The 24,392-nt window shown below is 43.9% G+C and overlaps 3 protein-coding genes across 8 annotated transcripts in view; 2 read left to right on the top strand and 1 right to left on the bottom strand.

The window, feature by feature from the left end:
* Positions 1-5,811, top strand: part of DAW1 (dynein assembly factor with WD repeats 1) — a 52,159-nt gene extending 46,348 nt beyond the window's left edge. For both annotated transcript variants that reach the window (XM_068134484.2, XM_068134485.2), the window contains exon 13: positions 4,406-5,811. In XM_068134484.2, the coding sequence (XP_067990585.1) occupies positions 4,406-4,440 (35 nt within the window). In that variant the 3' untranslated portion in view covers positions 4,441-5,811. The remainder of the gene's footprint in view (positions 1-4,405) is intronic.
* Positions 1-24,392, top strand: part of LOC137438373 (fibronectin type III domain-containing protein 3B) — a 320,604-nt gene that overhangs the window by 37,889 nt on the left and 258,323 nt on the right. Inside the window, exon 1 of one of the 3 annotated variants that reach the window (XM_078767592.1) lies at positions 21,672-21,799. The exons of 1 other annotated variant lie outside the window; for it this stretch is intronic. The gene's annotated coding sequence lies outside the window, so the exon portion shown is untranslated. Of the gene's footprint in view, positions 1-21,671; positions 21,800-24,392 lie in introns of those variants that run through there. One more of the 3 variants, XM_078767593.1, reaches the window with a different exon arrangement.
* COMMD2 (COMM domain containing 2) lies at positions 4,335-21,524 on the bottom strand. 3 transcript variants are annotated; one of them, XM_068134486.2, is made up of 6 exons: positions 21,218-21,524; positions 10,947-11,045; positions 10,769-10,846; positions 5,467-5,549; positions 5,178-5,351; positions 4,335-4,969 (listed from the first exon to the last, which is right to left on the bottom strand). In XM_068134486.2, the coding sequence occupies exons 2-6, from the start codon at positions 11,011-11,013 to the stop codon at positions 4,769-4,771; spliced, it is 603 nt and encodes a 200-aa protein (XP_067990587.1). In that variant the 5' UTR covers positions 11,014-11,045; positions 21,218-21,524; the 3' UTR covers positions 4,335-4,768. The 3 variants fall into 3 exon arrangements, with proteins under 3 accessions (XP_067990587.1, XP_067990588.1, XP_078623723.1); XM_068134487.2 differs by lacking the exon at positions 21,218-21,524 and adding an exon at positions 20,727-20,823; XM_078767597.1 differs by lacking the exon at positions 21,218-21,524 and adding an exon at positions 11,147-11,200.

Below are 24,392 nucleotides of genomic sequence, written 5' to 3' on the forward strand. Positions count from 1 at the left end.
ACTCAATGTTTTGAGCGAATTTCATAAAACAAATTGAAGAAAACAACACGTTGCACTTATTGCTTTAGAAACAACTGCGAGTACAAAGAAAAACGTGACGGCTCCTACTGTACCATGTGAAACGTAAAACGTAATTGTATTTTTTAGCCACGTCGCAGACGCTGCTCATAGAGTGCCCTCTGCTGTTGTTGTTCTTCTTCTTGTTCTTCTTGTTCTTGCAGAGAAGACAAAACCTCAAAGCTCCACCCATTCTGGGAACCATAGCTCCACCCATTCTGGGAGAGCCTTCAGATAAACAAATATCCACCATTTTATTAACTCGCATAGCTTTGAGGCCTGTTTTGTAGGCCCGTGGTGTCTTCCTCTCTCACACAGTTTTATTTCAAATCAAATTCGATATATCATTTCATTTTTCACAGTCGCTAACATAGTTTTAGACTCGGTTGAAAAAAAACTGGAAGAAAATCCGATGAAAGTTGCCCTTTATAGAACGAAATGAATTCTCAAAGGCCTGTAACTTCAAGTCCTTTGAGATATTTTTTTTAAATACACCGCCCAGCCCGGTCAGTCATACACCGCCCGAAATAAGAGACGGGAAAATGCCTAAGATATATATATATATATTTTAAATCGCGGCATGGTCAGTCATACACCGCCTGAAATAACAGACGGTAAAATGCCGAGATATATTAAAAATTCGTCGCCACACACGGGAAATTGCCGAGATATATTTTCACTTTGCACAAAAATAACATCAAGTAATCGAATCAATAGGAATGTCCTGTGCCTATAACATCGTTATAGGCAACGCTGCATCTAGGCATTGTGTAACATCGACGCGGCTTTTGTTTTAGTTAAAACTTTTTGTACTTGTTTTTATTATTACTTGCTAAATCGAAGATTTTTCAAGTATATTGGTCGGTTGTGTTTGTGGTTCTGTCTGTCTGTCTGTTTTTTTGTTTGTCACCGGCCAACAGGTCACAATTTTCAACCGATCTTCACCAAACTTCACCAAATGGGAGAGTTGGTCAAAAGCCAGAAGCCTATTGTTTTGGGGTCAATAGGTCAAAAGGTCAACATAGGCCAAAGGTCACCAACTTTGCTAAATTTCTAAAATCCTCAATTTTCATCCGATTGACTTGAAATTTGAAGACCACTTGCATATCTGCTCACTGAATTCAACCACCAAGTATTCTTGAGGTCAACATAGGCCAAAAGGTCAACATAGGCCAAATTTCTAAAATCCTCAATTTTCTTCCAATTGACTTGAAATTTGAAGAGGACTTGTATATCTGGTCATTGAATTCAACCACAAATGATATTTTAGGTGAACATAGGCCAAAAGGTCAACATAGGCCAAAAGGTCAACATAGGCCAAATTTCTAAAATCCTCAATTTTCATCCAATTGACTTGAAATTTGAAGAGGACATGCATATCTGGTCACTGATTTCAACCACCAAGTATTCTTGAGGTCAACCTTGGGCAAAAGGTCAACATAGGCCAAATTTCTAAAATCCTCAATTTTCATCCAATTGACTTGAAATTTGAAGAGGACTTGCATATCTGGTCACTGAATTCAACCACAAATTATATTTTAAGTGAACATCGGCCAAAAGGTCAACATAGGCCAAATTTCTAAAATCCTCAATTTTCATCCGATTGACTTGAAAATTGAACAGCATTTGCATATCTGCTCACTGAATTCACCCACCAAGTATTTTTGAGGTCAACATAGGCCAAAAGGTCAACATGGGCCACATTTCTAAAATCACCAATTTTCATTTGATTGACTTGAACTTCTTAGAGGATTTATATATATGGTCACTGAATTCAACCACCATCTATTTTTGAGGTCAACATAGGCCAAATTTTTAATATCCTTAATTTTCATCCGATTGACTTGAAAATTGAACAGCATTTGCACATTGCGTCACTAAATAGGGAAACTAACTAGTTTTGAGGTCAAAAGGTCAAAGGTCAACTCAAGGTCAACCTTCCAAAATCGTCATTTTTCATCTGAAAAATCGTCAATTTCCATCCTGTTGACCCGAGTTTTGATCAAGATTGTAAATTTTAATCTTCATGAAATGGACAATTTGCTGTATCAATGGAAAACTTTGGGGGGGGGGGGGGGGGGATTTTGCAAGTATCATGCTACGCATGACGTCTTCTTGTTTTATTCTATCGGTATTTTCCTGAATCTGTTCGTTTCATTCATTTTGCCCTATCATCAGTCCTTCTACCCACTGTATGAGTCCTTCCACCTCCTTCACGGTCCCCATCCCTCCCACCAGTCTGGCCTTACTCTTTCAACTTTTCCCTAACAGGCACCATTTCCTTGCACATCGTTTCACCCATCTCACGTTTGATTTCCCCACTCATCCCGTGCAGTCTAGTGCCCATCACTTGCATTTCGCTGCTCATTCTTTCTCTCATCAACTCTAATTGTGATTTGAACGGGGCCATAAAGAGCCCCATATGGAGCGTTGCTGGCGCACTGCCCTGTGGTACAAGTTCCATGGATGCCAAATTTTCCTTGTTTTGGTTCTTCTCACGCTAACCTTGTGAAATCACTCGGTGAGTACCCCACTCCTGTGCTGATAACACCATTTATAAAACTGAGTGAACAGGTGATCGATTTATTCAATTAATTAATAATTGTTTTGAACGGAATCCCTTTGTAACCCGGGGATTCCCTGTTCCTACATTTTCATATTTTGTGTTAACATTGATTTTCACACGACCAGACAAGCAGGAAACGATTCATTTTCCGTCAATAACTGATCGAATGGGCACACTTCCTTCCATGTACATGCTGCTTTATCGGCATGAACATTACCACACACGGTACCTCATTGTTCGTTTTAAAAAGCACAGAATGCTGTTCTGTTCTCAGAACCAATAGATTAGAGAATGGAGTTAAAATGTATCAATTCACAGCCATTCAATAACGTCAATACGTCAATCCGAGCATGGCACCGATGAAACACGATAAACACTTAATGTGCGAAATGACCTCATTATTTAATTATTCTATAATCGGAATGGTGGTATAAATTGGCAGATTTTTTTTTTTTTTCCTCATTGTTTATCGGTTATAGTCAAATTTCCCAATCAGCACAGCACTAATATACATATACGAGTATATTGCGATGCATATTTGCCTTGCCTTGCTTTGCATATCAAGGAATTTCCTGATTATTTGCCTATATGGAACTCAAATTACAGAATAAATAACAAAAAAAATGATAACATTGTCACAAAGCAAATGTTATAACCACATAATACTCCATAATATTAACTCCAATAATAATAGTGGCATCATTTGGCAATAATAACGATAGTATAATCCCCTCCCATCCATCCTTTATCCCCTGCCCTGGCCCAAGTACATCTGTGTGAAAGGCAAGCTAATGCTCAAGCAGGTATGCTGCAAGGCCATTGAGACCAATGAAAATTTGGTCCAACTTGTGGCTGAAATGTATCAGCACAGATTAGTGTCTATGGGGTTCTGAGAAAGACGTAGTAGAAAATAATATGCAAAAAGTGCGTGTTTAACCAAATTAAACTTCCTCCACGCTGCCTTTCACCTGCCACAACCTGTCATGATGGACCGGGGCCCCCGCTCGCTACGGAGAGCGATATTTCGATTTTCGTGTCACGTTCGTCATAGCCGGTGATCGACTGAAATCTTCTGCGGTGATCTACTACAATCTACAATACAAGGAACATCCGCTCCTTAAGGGAGCCTTTTTTTTTTTTTTTTTTCTCCCGAACAAGTTGTGCAACGGTGAGTTTAATTTATTATTCAGCAATGACATGCAGTTTTTAAGTTATTCTGTCTTGCGGTTTATTCTAATAAGGTTTTCATACAGAGATTATTCCATCTTCTCTTCTTCTCGTATATAATAGGCAAAAAGTGCACGGAAATTTCTTTCAAATATATTGTCGTGAATAGCTCCCAAATTTCCTGCTCAAATAAATGTTTGAGAATATTCCCTGCTCGTGAATAGCTCAAAGCATCTAAGCCTGTTGTTTTTTCACCCGGACTGCTAGTACTAGATAAGCTATAAATACACACTCCCTATCAGAGTAATATCCCCTCCCTCTCTCTGGCAGGTGTCAGTAAAGCACTTGTACAACACCAATTGCAGGTTATCTCCCCAGCTGACTTGTAATACAATCTCCCACCACCACCAGGTGGGGCTATACAGAAACCTCTCCCCTCCTTTCCACCCCCAAATTTCCTGCACCCTACATTTACATTGATAACTTGAGTTTTCTCCCCCACTCGCACTCCTCCACTGACATGAGTATGAAGCAGAACACGATGTTGTAATCTGAATTTATTGTCACACATTAAATAATATATCGTTTAATACAATGTTCCACATTGTTTTACAGCAAGCAAAGACAATACTTGTCGAATTTGGCACTGAGAGCAGCCGAGGGATCTGCATCGACTGGAAAGATGGTTCCTCAGCTTATTTATTGTCTTTCCCTGCCAGAGCTTCCTCCTCAAAATAAAAGTTTTATGCAAGAAAGAGCTGCTCTTGTGCTTCATTTTTCCAGAGAAGATGCTTGCTGTAAGGGGCCTCAAAATGAGGCAATGGCACAAAGCAGTCTACACAACACAAATCAATAATCATGTCGTTCCCTCCGATTTGTACATAGCCATAATAACTCACGCGAATGTGGACCCTTTAGATCAGATTGAAAACTCCTCCAGGGGAATCCATCTCTTCAACTTGCCATTTTTGAGCAGTGCTATTTGATGTGCCGTGCAATACGGCGGACGTGACGAGCACGGCTTTCCGCCAACGCCTCCTCGAGCGAGAAGATGGCGTGACGCAGCGAAGCCACGTCTGCTTGAATAAGGGCACCATGCGTTTCTCCTCCAGCATTCTGCATTTTCAAACGCAGTAGCACGTTTGGTTGCATCTGTTTGACAAGGGCTCGACTAGCGAGCTGGGAATTGCAGCGAATGACAAGACAAGCTTTCTTCAGTGCAGAGAAAAAAAAGCCAAGTACATCTTGTCAAAACAATGAGATTAGCAACGAAGGAACAGATGATTTTAGGGTTGACAGAAAGACAACTACAGAGACTATGCACTTTTGAAGATGGCAGAGCATTGCATTGATGATTACAAGAACAATGCTCTTTTCGAAAAATTACCTGCACATCCAACCTCCACTCAAGATCGGCGTAACGCGGCAGTGCCGGCGCAAGGTATGCAAGGGTGGAACACAGGGAAGTCTGTTGGCTCATAGCCAGCGAGACGAGGTGATCGGTAAAAGTGGGCGGCAGGTTCAGGGAATGCAACGACTCCTGCATCTCGTTCTCATTCAGCTGCATCATGTGCAAATGGAGAAGCGGGAATATGCGAAGACGATCATCTTCTGAAAAGAATAAAACACTCCGAAAGACGAGCTTGTGTACCGCTGAGACGCCATAATGAGCTCACCTTCAGTTTGGCGCTCTCCCCAAAGAGGTACATGAGGGCATGCACAGCTCTCTCCACCTCTTCTACATCCACTCTGAGTTTTTCTGCACAGCATATGATACCGCACCAAGGTTCAACGCTAACAGGCTTCAAAATCTGACATCCATTCAATCTGAGCAAATAGCATGCGATTCCAGGTTTAAATCCCATTTACTGTGTTCATGCGTCCATTATTTATTTAGTACAAAGCCAAGGATCATGGAGGAGTTAGAACACAGAACGGATCAGGACGTAACAGCACAAAAGGAATGGCAGAAAGAAGCGGGAAACACACCAACAGCAGGGTTGAGGGTGAAAATAGAGAAAGGCTTGGGCAAAAGAAAAAAAAGATGAGGGGTAGGGGAAGATGCACAGATTGAACAAGATGCATACATGAGCAAAAGGAAAAACTGAATTGTTGGAAAGAGGTGGACTGGGGGTCTCAATGCACCATGATCCATTTTCGAACTAGGTTAACATCGTCTACGAATGTCCTTGCATGAAAATGTATAATGACGTCTCCTACCAGCCTCAGAGTTTGCACAACCATGGAAGACCAAATTTCCAGTTTTCCAGGACAAAAAGTTGTTTCCAAAAGCTTAATACAAATGTTTCATATAACTAGTGACAATGGAATAAACCACAAGAATACGAATGAAACCTTGTTTGTTTGCTGTTATTGCATTGAATGTTTCAGGAACTAGAAATACCCGCTCCCTTCAAGGAGCAGCATGGGAGATGCATGGAGGGAGGTGGGGCAAATATATTTTGTGCCGTGGCTAATAATTTCCCATCTGCAGCAGGGGTTAGTGAACTACTTACACTGTGGCGCACGTACAGGTGAAAATTTGTAAGTCGTCTCCGCCCCCCCCCCCCCCCGCCCCCTCCCTCGCAGAGGAGCAGGTTTGTGCCCAATACCTGATTCTGGGTATTACCAACACTTATGCAAAATGTCGTTGATTGGACCAGCCCTGTTTTTTTTCCTATGATGTTCAGATGTATACACACATATACATACTGTACAGAGAATTGCCTTATTTAATTTTGTAAGATATATGTATACCTACAGGCAAGATATACTAGCTTAGCATGTTGTGTTATACCAAGGAACCATTCCAAGTTGTACCTCTTGCAGCATTAATCATCAGCTTCTGTCACATGGATTGTTTTGCATTGAGTAAACTGCAATTAATAACTAGAACGGCACTCAGTAGAGAGCATACCTCCTCCTGGTTTGCCATATCACTCAATGGTAAAGAATCACTTTAAAAATTATACGAGCTGGATTCGGATCTTCACCAAAATTGAATCTATTCTTCCATGTCACACACACAACCTGTCCAACAAGTTTTGTCCAAATCCATCCATAAATTTGAGATATCCCACCATGTATCGTTTTTGGCCCTATCTCCCAATGGTGAAGAATTACTTACAAAAATTATAGTAGCCGGATCCGAATCCGGATCTTCACCAAAATCTAATCATTTCGTCCTTGTCACATACGCTACATCTCTTCCAAATTTCATCCGAATCCGGCCACAACCTTTTGAGATATTTTGTTCACAAACAAACAGACAAACAGACAGGGGTGAAACATAACCCCCATCCAGCTTTGGTGACAGAGTGGAAATTTTTGGAAATTTGTGGAAATTTGCCAAATGCAGCTGGTCTGGCACATCTGTTTAAACGTCAGTCAAGGCCAATAACAGCATCATTTCTCACCTTTCTGTTGGCAACCACCTTGAGAGTAAATGTGGCCACGTAAAGAGATGTCATGACAAATGTCCTCCTCTCCGCTCCCACCTTTTGTTCATATGTGCTCTGTACCGTCCTCCAAACAGTGATGACTCTCCATTTACATGTCGCTGTCTGACAACATGGACCAACTTCTATCAACTCCTCCCAACTCTCTCTTCCTCATATGTGGCAACTTCAACTGTCATCATGCCAGCTGGCTGGGTGTGGGTTCCTCTCTCACCAGCCATGGCACCTCAGCCAAGGACTTCTGTGACTCATTGGGACTGACACAATCTGTCAACTTCCCGAACTGGATCTCAGTCAATGGAGTATCTTCTCTTCTTGATTTGGTTATGATAAACCTCCCTGCAAATGTCTGCTGTTCTTCTTCTGCTCCAATCGGTTCTTCTGATCATGTGCTTTTTAAAGTGGACATCTCTCTGGCCATTCTCAGAGAGCCTCCTCAGCGCCGACAAGTCTGGCATTTCACTCAGGCCGACTGGCATGGGCTGCAAGCAGCCATCAATCATCTGGACTGGTCTCCCATCTCTAACGCCTCTGACATCAATTCTTCCTGGGAATTCTTCCAAAGCAAACTGCTCTCTCTCATGCACAGATTTATCCCATCTCGTCTTCAGTTGTCTTACCCTTCCTCCCATCCATGGTACACTGAATCTTGTGGTGAGGCAGTTGCCCTGAAACAACTTGCCTTTGCCTCTTCGAAGGCAATCTCAGTTTCTTCCACCAAGCTCGGAACAAGTGTGTGTCGACCCTCAGGAGTGGCAGGAAGCACGATCTCTCCACACCCAAGAATGAACTCTCAAACCTTTCTCCTTCCTCCAAATCCTGGTGGCATCTGGTCAAATCTGTTTCTGGTGTTTGTTCCCCCTCCATCCCCTCCCTCACCTCAAATGGCTACACAGTTGACTCCGCACATGAAAAAGCTGAATGCATCAACTCTGTGTTTGCCTCATAATCTTGTGTCCCAAACCCATCTTTCTCTGTTCCCACCTTTCCCAGTCGAACCCAACTGCTCTTGGACTCTGTGTCCTTCTCTCCTGACAAGGTGGAGAAGTTTCTGTCAACCCTCGACTCTGATTCTGCAACTGGACCTGACGGCATCAGCCCACGGGTCCGAAAATCCTGTTCTTCCGCTCTTTCACTCTCTCTCTCTCTCTCTGTTCTCTTCACCCTCTCTTTTGCTCAAGGTCATCTGCCAGCATCTTGGAAATCAGCAAACATTACCGCTTTGCACAAAAAAGGTGCAAAAACAGATCCTAGCAACTTCAGACCAATCAGCCTGCTCCCAATTATCAGCAAAGTCATGGAATCCATCATTGCTTCAGATATCAAATCCTTCCTCTTCTCCAATGGCTTGATCTCCATCATCAATTTGGATTCAGACCAGGTCATTCTACTCTGGACATGTTGCTTCTGCTGTCTCAACATTGGATGGAGGTCCTCAATGCCAAACAGGAAATCAGAGCTGTCTCCCTTGACATATCACGTGCCTTCGATACGGTCTGGCACCCAACTCTGTTCACCAAATTCTCCTCCTATGGTATCCATGGAAATCTCCACGCTTGTCTTGCGGACCTCCTCTCTGGTCGTAGTCAACGTGTGGCCCTGAATGGATTTCTCTCATCACCCCTTCCTGTTCTAGCTGGAGTTCCCCAAGGTAGTGTTCTGGGCCCTGTGCTTTTTCTGGTCTTCATCAATGATCTCTCTGACTCTCTTGAAAATCCTCTCTATCTCTTTGCTGATGACTCCACACTCTGCCGCTCCATTCCTCATCCCTCAGATCGGCAGTCTGCAGCCTCCTCACTCTCTGCAGACCTGGACATAATCACAGACTGGGCAATCAAGTGGAACATGTCTTTCAATCCTGACAAATCTCACACTTTTACTATGTCTCTCAGAAAAGACCGACTGGAAAACCCTCCCACCTACTTTCTCAACAATCCTCTCCAAGAAGTTCTGTCACTCAAGCTTTTGGGTTTCACTATCTGCCATGATCTTTCCTGGGAAAACCACATTTCAAATCTGGCCTCCAAAGCCAGTCGCCGACTGGGCATCTTCCTTCCTTGGCACACCTGAGCTCCTCAACACATACAAGGCTTTCATCCGCAGCTCAATGGAATACTGCTCTCCCCTCTGGGTTGGTGCTCCTGCCTCACACCTAGCTCGTCTTCACGCTGTTGAAACCAAAGCGTTCAGAATCATTGGAATCTCCCGCGATGAAGCTAACTCCAAGGGCCTTTCACTCACTCACCGCAAGCAGGTTGATGGTCTTTCCGTCTTCTACCGACTCCTCTCTGGCCTTGTCCCCCAGCTCTCTCTGGGCTCTGTCCCCCAAATATTCCGACAGGTCGCACAAGGTCTGCCTGCAACCCTCTTATGGTTAAACTGCCAAAATCTAGGCTCTCTGCTCACCTTCACTCTTTCATTCCCCTTTTCTCACGCCTCTGGACCAAACTCCCCCACTCCCTTCAATCCCACCCCTCCCTCCAGGTCTTTAAAACAGCTGTTCGCCACCATCTCATCTTCCCCCATCCAAAACCTTGATCTTTTCTACCCCTGCTAATTCACCCCAGATACACTTTTTCGAAATTCCAACTTCTTTCCTGGAAGTCCTTGCAGTGTCCATATGTTTTATACCTCTCCCACCTCCCCCCCCCCCCCCTTCCCACGCCTCCTCCCCCCAAGCCCTCTACCTCCCACACATCTCCCTGCTCTCAAATGTTATGTTTGTGTGCTTCCCCTTCTCTCCCCATCTTGTCTTCCGCTCCCTCTTTTTATATATTTTGTTTGTCTGGTTGATTTGTTTGTGAAATAAATGTTAGCTCTTTCACGAACCTCGATTCAGTATACAAAAAAAAGAAAAGAAAAAAAAAAAGTACTTCAGATAGCGAAACCACAGATGTTGGAAGTTTAACACGCGGATGATAAGGTGTCAATGACAATCCGTATGGGGACAGTGTGAGCGAAAGGTTAGGTTAAGGCATAGTTTGACTTCTCTATTTGGGGAGGGGAGGGGGGGGGGGCAAGGGGTTAATATTAACCCTTTAATATTAATGGGTAGCTAGGTCTGACTTCCAAACTTACCGTTTGTTAGTGTAGTTACAGTGTACGTGAAATCACAAATATAGTTTACGTTCATTATTGTTGCTCACGTTTAAATACAGGATGTTTTCATTGTAATTGTAAACTACAGAAAAAATTAAGGTGGGGGCATTGCCCCCCTACCCCTCCCCTCCCAGCCCCCTCACCCCCCCCCCCAAACTCCGCCGATGGGTTAAGGTGCTCCTGAAACAAACTCAATTCAGGTTTGATGTTTATTTGGTAGATTACTTTCTTTTAAAACAAGGGTTGTGGTCGGCATGGGGACAGGAGGAAAGATAACACAAAAAAACTTCCACCATATTAATATTTGCGTACGTCATAAATAGATGGCTATCTTAACACAACGTTTTTGCTGTACGTCGTTTACAGATCCAATAACCGTAAGAGATTCGAGAACAGTCATGGAAGTGAACAAACCACGTACTCGCCGCGGATTCGTAAACTTTGGGTTTCTCTCCCTTGTGCAGAAAGTCTGCGGCGAGGCGGCAAAATTCCTCGAGTACTGAAAGAAACGAACAGAGAATGTGTAGTGTGTACAAAGGGTACAAATGTGTAACATGTCATTGTCACAGGACGAAGCGGTACTCCGGGACACAGCTCACCCTCAGGTTCCATTTCAGGTAGAAGGGCCAAATGGGCCTTGTGTTCATCGGTGAAGGAGAGGAGCATCGCCCCAGCTTTCGCTCATTCACTTCGCTCAACTGGAGTCGGGACAACACAGACAACTTCCCGTCAGACAGATGAGTCAGCAGACAAGCGAATATATACTAAAATGAACTGCAGTGAATGGAATAGTGCGTACGCTTTACGCAAGCAGGGAATGATATGTGGAGAAAGAACGTGGTTAACATGCTTCGACGCAAAAATGAAAGAACCGGCGCGAACTATACTCTAATGGCTTGCATAAAGTGTACATATAAAAGATGCCGTTTCATCGACCAGTTGTTCTCTTTCTGCTTGAACATCCAAGCCAGTAATTATATCCCAAATTCCGGGATTGAAAGATTATCTGGGAGATAAAATTAGGGTGATAAACTCAAAATTATAAATCTCGACTCCAGTAATATTAAATCTATATCATATGTTATTATTATTATTATAATTACTAGGGCATGCCCGTACTATATATATGCCCGTACTATATATCTATCTAAAATTATATCCCCCCCCTCTATTTACATGAAATGGTTTGGTCCATTCGCAACGCCAAAGCGAACGGCGAACGGCTTGCGAGTACAGTGACAATCCCCCCCCTCTATTTACATGAATGGTTTGGTCCATTCGCAACGACCACAGAACCCCCCCCTCTATTTACATGAAATGGTTCGGTCCAAAGCGAACGGCTTCCGGAGTTTGGTAAAGAAATCGCCATCGCGTACACAAACGCGCAGGAAAGCGAATGAATCGCAAATTCGTTTTTATTAGTTTTAAAACATCGTTTAACGCCAACATAGCGCCAACATAGTTTGCAAACGTGAAATAAATGAATACGCTCTCAAATGTGCCATCCGAGGCAGAGTGTGTCCGCCACGTTCGGCACACGCGCTAGTTCGCTGCTCTCTGATTGGTTGAATCGTTTTTTGGACATCGCTCGGTAAGTAATTGTCCGATTAATATGAAACCTTGAAAAGGCACATCCTCGGGTCCCCAGCAATATACCTGGCAAGTTAAAAGTATATCGGACCCGTGGTTGTCGAGAAACAGCGGTCACAGACAAACAAACACACAGACAGACACACACACACACAGAGATTACTGGAATTATAGATAGATAATTATATTCTCAATGTGTTTGGATTCTTTAAAGAGAGATAGCCGTTCCTATGTGCTCCCAAAATGTATGTTATCACACATCACACAAATCCCACATCACTGCCATCACACAAATCCCACATCATTGACATCACACAAATCCCACATCACTGCCATCAAACAAATCCCACATCACTGCCATCACACAAATCCCACATCACTGCCATCACACAAATCCCACATCACTGCCATCACACAAATCCCACATCACTGCCATTACACAAATCCCACATCACTGACATCACACAGATCCCACATCATTGCCATCACACAAATCCCACATCACTGCCATCACACAAATCCCACATCACTGCCATTACATAAATCACACATCACTGCCATCACACAAATCCCACATCAATGACATCACACAAATCCCACATCACTGCCATTACATAAATCACACATCACTGCCATCACACAAATCACACATCACTGCCATCACACAAATCACACATCACTGCCATCACACAAATCCCACATCAATGACATCACACAAATCCCACATCAATGACATCACACAAATCCCAAATCACTGCCATCACACAAATCCCACATCACTGCTATCACACAAATCCCACATCACTGACATCACACAAATCCCACATCACTGCCATTACACAAATCACACATCACTGCCATCACACAAATCCCACATCACTGCCATCACACAAATCACACATCATTGCCATCACACATCACTGCCATCACACAAATCACACATCACTGCCATCACACAAATCACACATCACTGCCATCACACAAATCACACATCACTGCCATCACACAAATCGCACATCACTGCCATCACACAAATCCCACATCACTGCCATTACACAAATCCCACATCACTGACAACACACAAATCACACATCACTGCCATCACACAAATCACACATCACTGCCATCACACAAATCACACATCACTGCCATCACACAAATCCCACATCACTGCCATCACACAAATCCCACATCACTGCCATCACACAAATCCCACATCACTGACAACACACAAATCACACATCACTGCCATCACACAAATCCCACATCACTGCCATTACACAAATCCCACATCACTGACAACACACAAATCCCACATCACTGCCATCACACAAATCACACATCACTGCCATCACACAAATCCCACATCACTGCCATCACACAAATCACACACCACTGACATCACACAAATCCGACATCACTGACATCACACAAATCTCACATCACTGACATCACACAAATCCCACATCACTGCCATCACACAAATCCCACATCATTGACAACACACAAATCCCACATCACTGACATCACACAAATCCCACATCACTGCCATCAAACAAATCCCACATCACTGCCATCACACAAATCCCACATCAATGAGCTCACACAAATCCCACATCACTGCCATTACACAAATCCCACATCACTGACATCACACAAATCCCACATCACAGCCATCACACAAATCCCACATCAATGACATCACACAAATCCCAGATCAATGCCATCGCACAAATCACACATCACTGCCATCACACAAATCACACATCACTGCCATCACACAAATCACACATCACTGCCATCACACAAATCACAAATCACTGCCATCACACAAATCACAAATCACTGCCATCACACAAATCACAAATCACTGCCATCGCACAAATCACACATCACTGCCATCGCACAAATCCCACGTCACTGACATCACACAAATTCCACATCACTGACATCACACAAATTCCACATCACTGACATCACACAAATCCCACATCACTGCCATTACACAAATCCCACATCACTGACAACACACAAATCCCACATCACTGCCATCACACAAATCACACATCACTGCCATCACACAAATCCCACATCACTGCCATCACACAAATCACACACCAGTGACATCACACAAATCCCACATCACTGCCATTACACAAATCTCACATCACTGACATCACACAAATCCCACATCACTGCCATCACACAAATCCCACATCATTGACAACACACAAATCCCACATCACTGACATCACACAAATCCCACATCACTGCCATCAAACAAATCCCACATCACTGCCATCACACAAATCCCACATCAATGAGATCACACAAATCCCATATCACTGCCATTACACAAATCCAACATCACTGACATCACACAGATCCCACATCACTGCCATCACACAAATCCCACATCACAGCCATCACACAAATCCCACATCACTGACATCGCACAAATCCCACATCACTGCCATCGCACAAATCACACATCACTGCCATCACACAAATCACACATCACTGCCATCACACAAATCACAAATCACTGCCATCACACATCACTGCCATCAAACAAATCACAAATCACTGCCATCGCACAAATCACACATCACTGCCATCGCACAAATCCCACATCACTGACATCACACAAATTCCACATCACTGACATCACACAAATCCCACATCACTGCCATCGCACAAATCCCACATCACTGACATCACACAAATTCCACATCACTGACATCACACAAATTCCACATCACTGACATCACACAAATCCCACATCACTGCCATTACACAAATCACACATCACTGCCATCGCACAAATCACACATCAGTGACATCACACAAATCCCACATCACTGCCATTACACAAATCCCACTTCACTGACATCACACAAATCCCACATCACTGACATCACACAAATCCCACATCACTGACATCACACAAATCCCACATCACTGCCATCACACAAATCCCACATCACTGCCATCACACAAATCACACATCACTGCCATCACACAAATCACACATCACTGCCATCACACAAATCCCACATCACTGCCATTACACAAATCACACACCAGTGACATCACACAAATCCCACATCACTGCCATTACACAAATCTCACATCACTGACATCACACAAATCCCACATCACTGCCATCACACAAATCCCACATCATTGACAACACACAAATCCCACATCACTGACATCACACAAATCCCACATCACTGCCATCAAACAAATCCCACATCACTGCCATCACACAAATCCCACATCAATGACATCACACAAATCCCACATCACTGCCATCACACAAATCCCACATCACTGCCATCACACAAATCACACATCACTGCCATCACACAAATCCCACATCACTGCCATCACACAAATCACACACCAGCGACATCACACAAATCCCACATCACTGCCATTACACAAATCTCACATCACTGACATCACACAAATCCCACATCACTGCCATCACACAAATCCCACATCATTGACAACACACAAATCCCACAACACTGACATCACACAAATCCCACATCACTGCCATCAAACAAATCCCACATCACTGCCATCACACAAATCCCACATCAATGAGATCACACAAATCCCATATCACTGCCATTATACAAATCCCACATCACTGACATCACACAGATCCCACATCACTGCCATCACACAAATCCCACATCACAGCCATCACACAAATCCCACATCACTGACATCACACAAATCCCACATCACTGCCATCGCACAAATCACACATAACTGCCATCACACAAATCACACATCACTGCCATCACACAAATCACACATCACTGCCATCACACAAATCACACATCACTGCCATCACACAAATCACACATCACTGCCATCACACAAATAAAACATCACTGCCATCACACAAATCCCACATCACTGCCATCACACAAATCCCACATCACTGCCATCACACAAATCACACATCACTGCCATCACACAAATCCCATATCACTGCCATCACACAAATCCCACATCACTGCCATCACACAAATCACACATCACTGCCCTCACACAAATCCCACATCACTGCCATCACACAAATCCCACATCAATGACATCACACAAATCCCACATCACAGCCATCACACAAATCCCACATCACTGCCATCACACAAATCCCACATCACTGCCATCACACAAATCACACATCACTGCCATCACACAAATCACACATCACTGCCATCACACAAACCCCACATCACTGACATCACACAAATCCCACATCACTGACATCACACAAATCCTACATCACTGCCATCACACAAATCACACATCACTGCCATCACACAAATCCCACATCACTGATATCACACAAATCCCACATCGTTGATATCACACAAATCCCACATCATTGATATCACACAAATCACACATCACTGCCATCACACAAATCCCACATCACTGACATCACACAAATCCTACATCACTGCCATCACACATCACTGATATCACACAAATCCCACATCATTGATATCACACAAATCCCACATCATTGATATCACACAAATCCCCTATCATTGACATCACACAAATCACACATCACTGCCATCACACAAATCCCACATCATTGATATCACACAAATCACACATTACACATCATAGTAGTAGGAGTAGTCCTGTGGTAATCCCAATCTGCACATTTAGGTTGAGTACAACTTAACAGAACTTTGCTACCTATGCAACACCTCTCCCTGCCCCCTCATGAAACACAAGCCATTCATAAACACACACACACCTCATACAACACAACCTTCATAAAACACACACCCCTCATAAAACACACCCCCCTCATAAAACACACACCCCTCATAAAACAGAACCTTCATCAACACACACCCTTCATACAACACACACCCCTCATAAAACACACACCCCTCATAAAACACACACCCCTCATAAAACAGAACCTTCATCAACGCATACCACTCATACAACACACACCCCTCATAAAATACAACATTCATAAAAAACCTTCATAAACACACACCCCTCATAAAACACACTCCCCTCATACACCACACCCCTCATAAAAATCCTTCATAAACACACACCCCTCATAAAACACACACCCCTCTAAAAACACACACTCTTCATGAAACACACACTCTTCATGAAACACACACTCTTCATGAAACACACACTCTTCATGAAACACACCCTCTTCATGAAACACACACGCTTCATAAAACACACATCACTCATAAAACACACGCCCCTCATAAAACACACGCTCTTCATAAAACACACGCCCCCCATAAAACACACACCCCTCATAAAACACACACCACACATAAAACACACATCGATCATAAAACACACATCACATCACTCATAAAACACACATCACTCATAAAACACACATCACATCACTCATAAAACACACATCACTCATAAAACACACATCACTCATAAAACACACATCACATCACTCATAAAACACACATCACTCATAAAACACACATCACATCACTCATAAAACACACACTCTTCATAAAACACACCCTCTTCATAAAACACACCCTCTTCATAAAACACACCATCTTCATAAAACACACATCACTCATAAAACACACATCACATCACTCATAAAACACACCCTCTTCATAAAACACACCATCTTCATAAAACACACCATCTTCATAAAACACACCATCTTCATAAAACACACCCTCTTCATAAAACACACATCACTCATAAAACACACACCCCTCATAAAACACACACCACTCATAAAACACACACCACTCATAAAACACACATCACATCACTCATAAAACACACATCACATCACACATAAAACACACCCTCTTCATAAAACACACACCCCTCATAAAACACACCCCACTCATAAAACACACATCACATCGATCATAAAACACACATCACATCACTCAAAAAACACACATCACATCACTCATAAAACACACATCACATCACTCATAAAACACACACTCTTCATAAAACACACCCTCTTCATAAAACACACCCTCTTCATAAAACACACATCACTCATAAAACACACATCACATCACTCATAAAACACACACTCTTCATAAAACACACATCACTCATAAAACACACATCACATCACTCATAAAACACACATCACATCACTCATAAAACACACCACTCATAAAACACACATCACATCACTCATAAAACACACATCACTCATAAAACACACACTCTTCATAAAACACACCCTCTTCATAAAACACACCCTCTTCATAAAACACACATCACATCACTCATAAAACACACCACTCATAAAACACACATCACATCACTCATAAAACACACACTCTTCAGAAAACACACCCTCTTCACAAAACACACCCTCTTCATAAAACACACCCTCTTCATAAAACACACACTCTTCATAAAACACACCCTCTTCATAAAACACACCCTCTTCATAAAACACACCCTCTTCATAAAACGCACCCTCTTCATAAAACACATCACTCATAAAACACACATCACATCACTCATAAAACACACCCTCTTCATTAAACACACATCACTCATAAAACACACATCACATCACGCATAAAACACACATCACATCACTCATAAAACACACCCTCTTCATAAAACACACATCACTCATAAAACACACACTCTTCATAAAACACACCCTCTTCATAAAACACACCCTCTTCACAAAACACACCCTCTTCATAAAACACACCCTCTTCATAAAACACACACTCTTCATAAAACACACCCTCTTCATAAAACACACCCTCTTCATAAAACACACCCTCTTCATAAAACACACCCTCTTCATAAAACACACCCTCTTCATAAAACACACATCACTCATAAAACACACATCACTCATAAAACACACATCACATCACTCATAAAACACACCCTCTTCATAAAACACACATCTCATAAAACACACATCACTCATAAAACACACATCACATCACTCATAAAACACACATCACTCATAAAACACACATCACTCATAAAACACACACTCTTCATAAAACACACCCCTCATAAAACACACACCCCTCATAAAACACACACCTCTCATAAAACACACATCACTCATAAAACACACATCACTCATAAAACACACATCACTCATAAAACACACATCACTCATAAAACACACATCACTCATAAAACACAAACTCTTCATAAAACACACATCACTCATAAAACACACATCACTCATAAAACACACATCACTCATAAAACACACATCACTCATAAAACACACACTCTTCATAAAACACACCCTCTTCATAAAACACACATCACTCATAAAACACACATCACTCATAAAACACACATCACTCATAAAACACACCACTCAAAAAACACACCCTCTTCATAAAACACACTCTTCATAAAACACACCACTCATAAAACACACACCCCTCATAAAACACACACTCTTCATAAAACACACATCACTCATAAAACACACACCCCTCATAAAACACACCCCTCATAAAACACACCCACTCATAAAACACACACCCCTCATAAAACACACACACCCCTCATAAAACACACACCCCTCATAAAACACACACCCCTCATAAAACACACACCCCTCATAAAACACACACCCCTCATAAAACACACACCTCTCATAAAACACACACCTCTCATAAAACACACACCCCTCATAAAACACACACCCCTCATAAAACACACACCCCTCATAAAACACACACCTCATAAAACACACACCTCCCATAAAACACACACCTCTCATAAAACACACACTTCATAAAACACACACTTCATAAAACACACACCCCTCATAAAACACACACCTCTCATAAAACACACACCTCTCATAAAACACACACCCCTCATAAAACACACCTCTCATAAAACACACACCTCTCATAAAACACACACCCCTCATAAAACACAAGCCCCTCATAAAACACAAACCCCTCATAAAACACACACCCCTCATAAAACACACACCCTTCATAAAACACACACCCCTCATAAAACACACACCTCTCATAAAACACACACCTCCCATAAAACACACACCTCATAAAACACACACCCCTCATAAAACACAAACTCCTCATAAAACACACACTTCATAAAACACACACCCCTCATAAAACACACACCTCTCATAAAACACACACCTCCCATAAAACACACCTCATAAAACACACACCCCTCATAAAACACAAACTCCTCATAAAACACAAACTCCTCATAAAACACACATCACTCATAAAACACACACCTCTCATAAAACACACACCACTCATAAAACACACACCTCTCATAAAACACACACCTCATAAAACACACACCTCTCATAAAACACACACCTCCCATAAAACACACACCTCATAAAACACACACTCTTCATAAAACACACACCCCTCATAAAACACAAACTCCTCATAAAACACACACTTCATAAAACACACACCCCTCATAAAACACACAGCACTCATAAAACACACACCACTCATAAAACACACACCCCTCATAAAACACAAACTCCTCATAAAACACACTTCATGAAACACACACTCTTCATGAAACACACACTCTTCATGAAACACACACTCTTCATGAAACACACACTCTTCATGAAACACACACTCTTCATGAAACACACACCCCTCATAAAACACACACCCCTCATAAAACACACTCCCCTCATAAAACACACACTCTTCATAAAACACTCATTTTATCGCATCGTCCCACCCAAGGCAGACCTTTTCCTCTCGTTATTCTATTATTCAATTCATATCTCTTCGTCTGTACTTGTGACCCTCGTCACGCCTCATTTCCGTTTCCGGACTCGCCACCATTGCGTTTTCCCGCGTCTGCCACGCAGTCGTGTTTCCCACTCGAGTTATTTGTTTCGTGGCACAAAGGCCGATGGACGTGACCGCATCTCCCGCATTGAGACCTCTTTTATATATTTACCTTAAACGAAGCCAAACTCGAATTTCCTTTTCCTAAACATTTTCACAGATTCAGTTCACATTCGTTTGCGCGCTAAATGTCGCTTTGGTTTTAATCACCATTTACGTAGAAAAATAGTGTACAGTACATGCAAAAGTGGAAGGTGTAAAACGCGTTCGTACAGTGTGTACAGTGCGCTACGATACAGGTTGCCAGGTACAGTGCACCTCTGGTACAGTACACTTATACGGAAAGATGTAGTGGGGTTGACAGGATGCCTACAGGTACACGCACTCACCTTCGAGCCGTCTCGCCGAGTTTCGAATCCCGACCCAACGATAAGCTGTCATCCCGGTGTTTCGCCTACAGGTGTGTACCGTCTTTAGGATGGATGTTAAACCGGGCGTCTGCCAGGATTCGTCGGTGGACGTTAAAGATCCCGGTCCACCTGTGTCCTTCGCGAAGAGCCGGCGAGCTATCACCGGCACCTTGACCAAATCACAAATTCCTTTCATCCAACCTACAGGGGGCACCACACAGGTAGCACCGCGGCGGCATCACCAGAAATAATGTAAACCCGCAGCTCCGAGACAATGATGTGATGTTGATGATTCGCATACAGAGGGAGCTAAAGGTGATGCGGCGCCTCATACAGCCAATACGGTAGAGGGGAGGGGTACCTGGGGGACTGAGGGGAGGGGCGAGAGAGAGAGCGAGAGAAAACCGCCCAGCGAGTAGAAACTCCCAGATTTCTGGTGGAATGGCGGAGCCTCTCGCTCCCGACCATTAACTCATCATCCCCTGTACAGGGGAGAGGGAAGCGTGAGTTCGAAGGAAGAACGAGCGAGACGAGAACCTGCGTCCGGGTTCGTACACACGGGTGAGGAACTCGGGAGAGGGAAAGTTAAACTGTTTGATGGACGATGAGGATTATTCACCGTACGGTATTCTTCATTCCTTTCACCGATCGGTCGCTTTTCCTGTGGAAGGAGTTTTTTTTTTTACCTCACTCACTCACTCATCCTTTACCACATTGACTCGCTCATCTTTTACCACACTCACTCGCTCATCTTTTACCGCACACACACTCACTCGCTCATCTTTAACCACAATAACTCGCTCATCTTTTACCACACTCCCTTGCTCATCTTTTACTACACGCACTTACTCATCTTTTACCACACTCTCTCACTTACTCATCTTTTACCCCACTCACCCACTCACTCATCTTTTACCCCACTCACCCACTCACGCATCTTTTACCACACTTACTCCCTTACCTTTTACCCTACTGATATTATCGTTATTTATGGAACTTTAACACATCATCACCTACTTGACCAATCTTGCAGTGCCCCTCGACCCTGAATCATTCACCTTTGGCTCCAGACCCCCAGCACCCCAGACATTCGGCACCTCCAGACTGCCAGCACCCCCAGTCACCAGGCATCTCTAGACCGTCAGCACCACCAGCCACCCGGCACCTCCAGACCCCAGCACTCCCAGACACCTGGTGTCTCCAGACTGCCAGCACCCCAGACACCCGGCACCTCCAGACCGCCAGCACCCCCAGCCACCCAGCACCTCCAGACCCCAGCACCCCCAACCACCCGGCACCCCCAGCCACCCGGCACCTCCAGTCCACCAGCACCCCCAGCCACCCAGCACCTCCAGACCACCAGCACCCTCAGCCACCCTGCACACCCAGCCACCCGGCACCTCCAGACCTCAGCACCCTCAGCCATCCGGCACCTCCAGACCCCAGCACCCCCAGCCACCGAGCACCTCCAGACCCCAGCACCCTCAGCCACCCGGCACCTCCAGACCCTAGCACCCCCAGACACCTGGTGCCTCCAGACCGCCAGCACCCCAGACACCCGGCACCTCCAGGCCCTAGCTCCCCAGACACCTGATGCCTCCAGACCCCAGCACCCCCAGCCACCGAGCACCTCCAGACCCCAGCACCCCAGCACCCCAGCTACCCGGAACCTCCAGACCCCAGCACCCTCAGCCACCCGGCACCTCCAGACCCTAGCACCCCCAGACACCTGGTGCCTCCAGACCGCCAGCACCCCAGACACCCGGCACCTCCAGGCCCTAGCCATCCAGACACCTGGTGCCTCCAGACCCCCAGCATCCTCAGACACCTGGTGCATCTAGACCCCCAGTATCCTCGGACACCTGGTGCCTCCAGACCCTCAGCATCCCCAGACTCCCAGCACCCCCAGATGCCTGGACTTCCCATGGCACATCTCAACCCTGGACTCTCGACTTAGAATCCCCGGTGCCCCCAGATGACCGGCACCCCCGGATCCGCATGTCTTTGCTCATTTGTTATGCCTCGGTAACATCACCATTGTTTTATGTTCTTGAACCATCCACCGTCTTGATGTTGTGTCGCATAGTCTCCTTACCAGAGAGATACATAAGAAGGTTGATGAGCGAAGATCGGAATGTATGTAATAAGCGGACGAGGCTCAACAGAGCGATGAATGACAGGTGGAGAAGATGAGAGGAAGTGCAGATCATCATCATCATCATCATCATCATCATCATCATCATCATCATCATCATCATCATCATCATCATCATCATCATCATCATCATCATCAACAGTTCACACAGGATAAAAGGTCGTGTCCTGTAGTTCCCGGTTATTTCTTGTGTAGTCAATATTTTGTGATGTGCATGTGTGAGGGTTACGGAGTACAAAACCTTTCCTCCCTCCAATATTTCTTGAAATCACTTTAAAAATCACAATTAGGTCTCGGTCAGTAATCCGCTGCGGGAGACTGTTCTCCAATCCTCGACAACTTGGTTTTGAAAAATCCTCTTCACAATCTTTTCAGCGAATGCCTCTTGTTGCTGTGTATTTGGCTGTGGAGAAGAAGTAGTTTGGGTCTATATTCACCACCATTCCGTGAATGATCTTATGAACCATTGGCATGCCTGCTCTTCTTCTTCTTCTTCTTTTTCTGTAGAACAGCAAGTGCCTGTTGAGGATTTTTAGACTTTATTGATACAGGAGGTCACTGACATTTTGGAACAGCTTCGTTGCCCTCGTCTGGACGTTCGCTACTGTCTCAGCATCCTCTTTGAAGCGGGCGTGCTACAGGATGTTGCCATATTCTCGGTGAGGCCTTATCGAGGTCTTGAAGAGTACCGTTTGTGGTAGTCTCCCTGTTGAGATGGTTTAATGTCCTTTTCATCTCACCGAGTAGCAGGTAAGCCTTGCTAACTACCGTGGCCACATGTTGATGGAATTTTGGTGTTGAAAGGTAGTTGCCATCTTTCAGACCATTCTGCCAGTCTCGTCTATTCAGGTCACTTTGGAGAGTCTCCTCCTCTTCTTCTTCTTCTTCTTCCTCTATACCTGATGGGCCATACAAATTAGTGTCCATCAGCAAATAGCTGGACAGTTATTCGTATTTCACTGTGGAGGTCATCAATGAAGATCATGAATAGCACTGGTC

The sequence above is a fragment of the Myxine glutinosa genome, chromosome 13 (genome assembly GCF_964187855.1).
Source record: "Myxine glutinosa chromosome 13, kmMyxGlut1.1, whole genome shotgun sequence".
In the NCBI taxonomy this organism is placed as follows: domain Eukaryota; kingdom Metazoa; phylum Chordata; class Myxini; order Myxiniformes; family Myxinidae; genus Myxine; species Myxine glutinosa.